Raw genomic sequence first — 4,213 nt, 5'->3', positions numbered from 1 at the left:
GTTTTATTGGGGTTTGGAAGCATCTACGACGAATTATGAGAAGTTGAAATGTTTAAGTGCTTATATTGAATCGTAGATGCAACCAAACCTTCGTAAGCTCTACTTTCCGAAACAATATGCAATTATCTTTTTAATGGTCGTGTGGGGACCATGTACATTTCGTGTACCTCCAGAAATTTCTGTAAGAAAAGTGTAAGTTTTCAGCCTTTTTTCGGTTGAATACTTCAACTGTACATATCTCAGTGTGGATGAATTTTAAACCCAATAAGACCCTATTTGCCCCCGGAAGTACATGCAATAACCTTTCTTTCTTTTTCTTTTCTTTATTTCACCGCCAACAAATTGGCTGAATATTCATTTACATCAATCTATCACAAGATTTAACATTACATTTTCTAGCTTAATTCTAAATTCACACCTCGTCCTCGAATTTACAACCATCTCCGCATACTGATTTACAAAAGCTATTAAACGAGATATGGGCTGATTCATCAAATAGTCTACACTGAAAAAACTTTTCCTCCAACAACCAACTCAATTGTCTCATCGACCTTGACCTCACGAATTTCGACTTCAAAATTTCAACATTTGAGTGTCCCGTAAAAATATCATAAGCACACATGGCGTCCGCGATTTGTCTTCGCACGTACAAAGGCTGCAATTTCAACGTCTTACACCTTTCAACATATGGTGCAAGCCTGTACGAGGCGGCACGACTTCTATCGTCTAACAAATCAATCATAATCTGTTTTTGCACTGATTCAATGTCATCTTTATACACTCCTTGATATGGACTCCATCTTACAGATGCAAAACTCTAGCCTCGATCTCACATATGCACAATACAGTATTCTTAGTGTCTTTTCTTTAAACTTTCCGTTCGACTTCATCTTTATGTAACCAACCATTTGACGGGCCTTCATTGTTGTTAGTTCCATATGATGAATTAAAATTGTATCTTTTATCAACGTTTAGTCCCAGATCACAAACCTCTTCTTTCTTTTGCAAGTCATGATTTCCAAGCTTGTACTTCGTTTCCACATTATTCGATGCTCTGCAAGCCGTGAATGTGGCACACTTTCCAACATTGAACAGAAGTCGATTTGTCACGGTTCACTGATAAATCCTGTCTATGTCGCTTTGAAATCTCAGACTGTCATTCATATCATATATCATCATTGATGCTTTCAAATCATCTGCAAATAACAACACCATCGCATGTATCACTACTTCCACCACACCATTGATAAACATTGTGAACAAAATTGGTCCCAAAATGCTTCCAGGAACAATACCCGATGTAGCTTCATATTCACGCGATTTTGTTTCACCAATCTGGACATAATATCTTATTTGACGAACATTTTCATATAACCATCTAGCTGTCTTTTGGTCCAATGGAAAACTTTGCCATTTTACCAACCAAAAATCGATGAAAACACCCGATCGAAAGCCTTTTCAAAATCGCCTGTAAACGAAAACGTGTCCAATTGAATTCCACGCTCGAACGCTTCATGTGTCGCAATTGATTGACACAATAGGTTTGTCGTAACAGATCTTTTTGGTCGAAATCCATGTTGTGAGTCACTCACATGCGGTTCTATAATCATTGTAAGTAGTTTTCTATGTTTGTCTTTTTTCCTTTTTTAAACACCGGTATCACACGCGACAGTTTCACCCTTCTGAGAAATGTTCCCAGTCTCGTAAGTCTTTTGCCACAACAGCCACAACGGTAGTGCTACAACTTCGATACACTTTTTGAGAAAAAAGGGTGACGTTTGATCAGGACCAATACCTCCCTTCCACTTCAGCGAATGGATCGCTAATTCGATGTCTTCGCGAGTAATGTCAACTTCTTGTGGTGCCTCTGGCGCGTTGTAGACATTTTCTTTCTAATGACACCCCACACGACATGTACATTTCGTGTACCTCCAGAAATTTCTGTAAGAAAAGTGTAAGTTTTCAGCCTTTTTTCCGGTTGAATACTTCAACTGTACATATCTCAGTGTGGATGAATTTTAAACCCAATAAGACCCTATTTGCCCCGGAAGTACATGTAATAACCTTTCTAATGACACCCGGACACGACCCTGTACGGCTCGTGTACCTGGAGAAATTTCCGTAAGAAAAGTCCATGTTTTCAGTTTTCGATCACCTCCCCTAGCCACACAAGCTTCGAAGAATTTTTTTGAAAGTGGTTTTAGGTTCTAGGGACCAATACCAATCTAGGCACATATAAAAAAGTCCAATGGAAAATGCGTCCGATTTCAAGATTCTGTTTTTTCAAAAGAATCCTCGTATTGAGCTTGCGCGCGCACATTAATACTTCGAAGTCGAGCTTACGCGTGTGCATTGGAACTGTTTACAGATAATAAAGCTAACAAATGCAAGATAAACAGTTCAAATAGGCGGTATGTAAGACTATATTGGCTTTCAAATCTGGATACACTCAGAGTTGATCATTTTAATTTGCTTCGACTTTACATGAACTTCGTTCGTGTACTTTCAAGGTCACACAAACGATGTCTATCCAGGTCGACATAAACCTCAAACACCCTTCTAGGTCGACACAAACCTCAAAACTATTTTCTTATGTCTTGTGGGATATTCATCCAGCTGCCCGTTCAACGTCTGTATTTGTTCTGATTTTATTTCGGTACAATAGACCGTATTTATAGGTCAATGCCTGGGCCACTTTTCCAAATTCAATTTACACCCTTTGATTTTTCCTATTTCGTAGAGTGAAAACACTCTTAGTTCGGGATTTAACAGATACCGTACATTGAAATCTAAAGACGAAATTTTACGAACGTACGGAGACTTGCGCCACCAGCGTTTTTTTGTATCGTTGCAACTGTGATTACAACCTTTATCGGTAAAACACTCTTCAATATGATAAAAAAAAGATGATAGACAGCAGTTTCGGACAGCGACTAGTTAAGTTAACATGGGGCAGTGTATTGGCAAAAAATCGTTTAATGTAAGTACGATGATAACAATGCGTTTAGTTGAAGATAAATTGATTATTTTCATGATTCATTGATAATTTTGCAACTGAAATGATCATGTTAATTACTTTAAATATAGAATAGAAGCAGCAACGATGACGCCGAAGACAGAGAAGAAGCGACGGAGGAAGCAGCACAACCAATTCAAGTAGACAGCGAATCAAATGGTCTCAAGTCCATCTTCAACAAAGACATTGTATTTTCTAAAGAGTCTGCTGTGATCTCAATGTGTCAAAAGAAAATTCACGCTCTAATCTTTGTTGAATTAGCTGAAGATGCAAATGATTCTGAAAATATCGACCAGCCATTTCGACGCATAATCTGGAGAGGTGATTTGATGCCCACACTACACGGAAATCGTATCATGCAAAAGGGGGACGTTCGCCTTGTGGAAATCGGTGCAAACTGCCAATCTGATCAAGAATTGGAAAAAGATGAAGTTTTCAACGAAAAATGTTCCAAAATGGTTTTGCTTCAATCACACCTTGTGTCTAGAAATAGCGCTGAGCAATTAATAATTAATATGAAAAATGCACATGATATCCAAGACACTAGCTATTCTCTTACCGGACCTTCAACTGAAAGTAGCATCACAGCCCCTCTTAAAGGTGGTTGCGATAATTGTGTCACCTGGGTGAAAAGAATGTTTGGCTCTATTAATATATCAATTAAAACCAGGGCAATAAGTAAATTCTATGCTAACAGTTCTGCTTATGCGGCAGGATTCAATAACAAATAATTTATTTAGAAAATACTTGGCTGTAGATGTAGATAATTAAACCTTTTTTTAACCAAAATTTATTTGTTGTAAGACGCTGTTCCATCAGTAGAGCCCCTAGAACACGGTGGGGTTGAACAAAAGTTAAATAGAGTCGCGACACCACCTTTTTTCATGTTCTTATTGAGGGACTCGAGTACTATAGGGAACCACATTCAGTTCGCGAATCCATCGAGCCGTTTCGGAGAACCGGCACTCATGGCCGTGCGGGACCGACGAGTCAATTTGAATACAGATTGTTATCGCAACGGATATAGGACTAATTCTAAGCTAATTCGTGTTAAAATAGCTTCGCTCGACAACCTATGAGACCTATGACCGGGAGCTGTTGTCTATGTATGCTTAGATCAGACACTTCCAAAACATACTGGAAGCTAAAGACTTTATTATCTTTACTGATCATAAGCCACTTACTTTACTTTCGCTT

At 38.5% G+C, this 4,213-nt stretch overlaps 1 protein-coding gene across 1 annotated transcript; it reads left to right on the top strand.

Annotated features, from left to right (window-relative positions):
• The first annotated feature begins 2,925 nt into the window (after positions 1-2,925).
• LOC119082476 lies at positions 2,926-3,761 on the top strand. Its single transcript, XM_037191996.1, has 2 exons — positions 2,926-2,980; positions 3,088-3,761. Exons 1-2 carry the CDS (start codon positions 2,948-2,950, stop codon positions 3,745-3,747), a joined length of 693 nt encoding a protein of 230 aa, XP_037047891.1. The 5' UTR covers positions 2,926-2,947; the 3' UTR covers positions 3,748-3,761.
• The last annotated feature ends 452 nt before the right edge of the window (positions 3,762-4,213 follow it).

The sequence above is a fragment of the Bradysia coprophila genome, unplaced genomic scaffold, assembly GCF_014529535.1.
Source record: "Bradysia coprophila strain Holo2 unplaced genomic scaffold, BU_Bcop_v1 contig_444, whole genome shotgun sequence".
Lineage (NCBI taxonomy): Eukaryota > Metazoa > Arthropoda > Insecta > Diptera > Sciaridae > Bradysia > Bradysia coprophila.
This window is presented reverse-complemented; position numbering and strand designations above follow the sequence as displayed.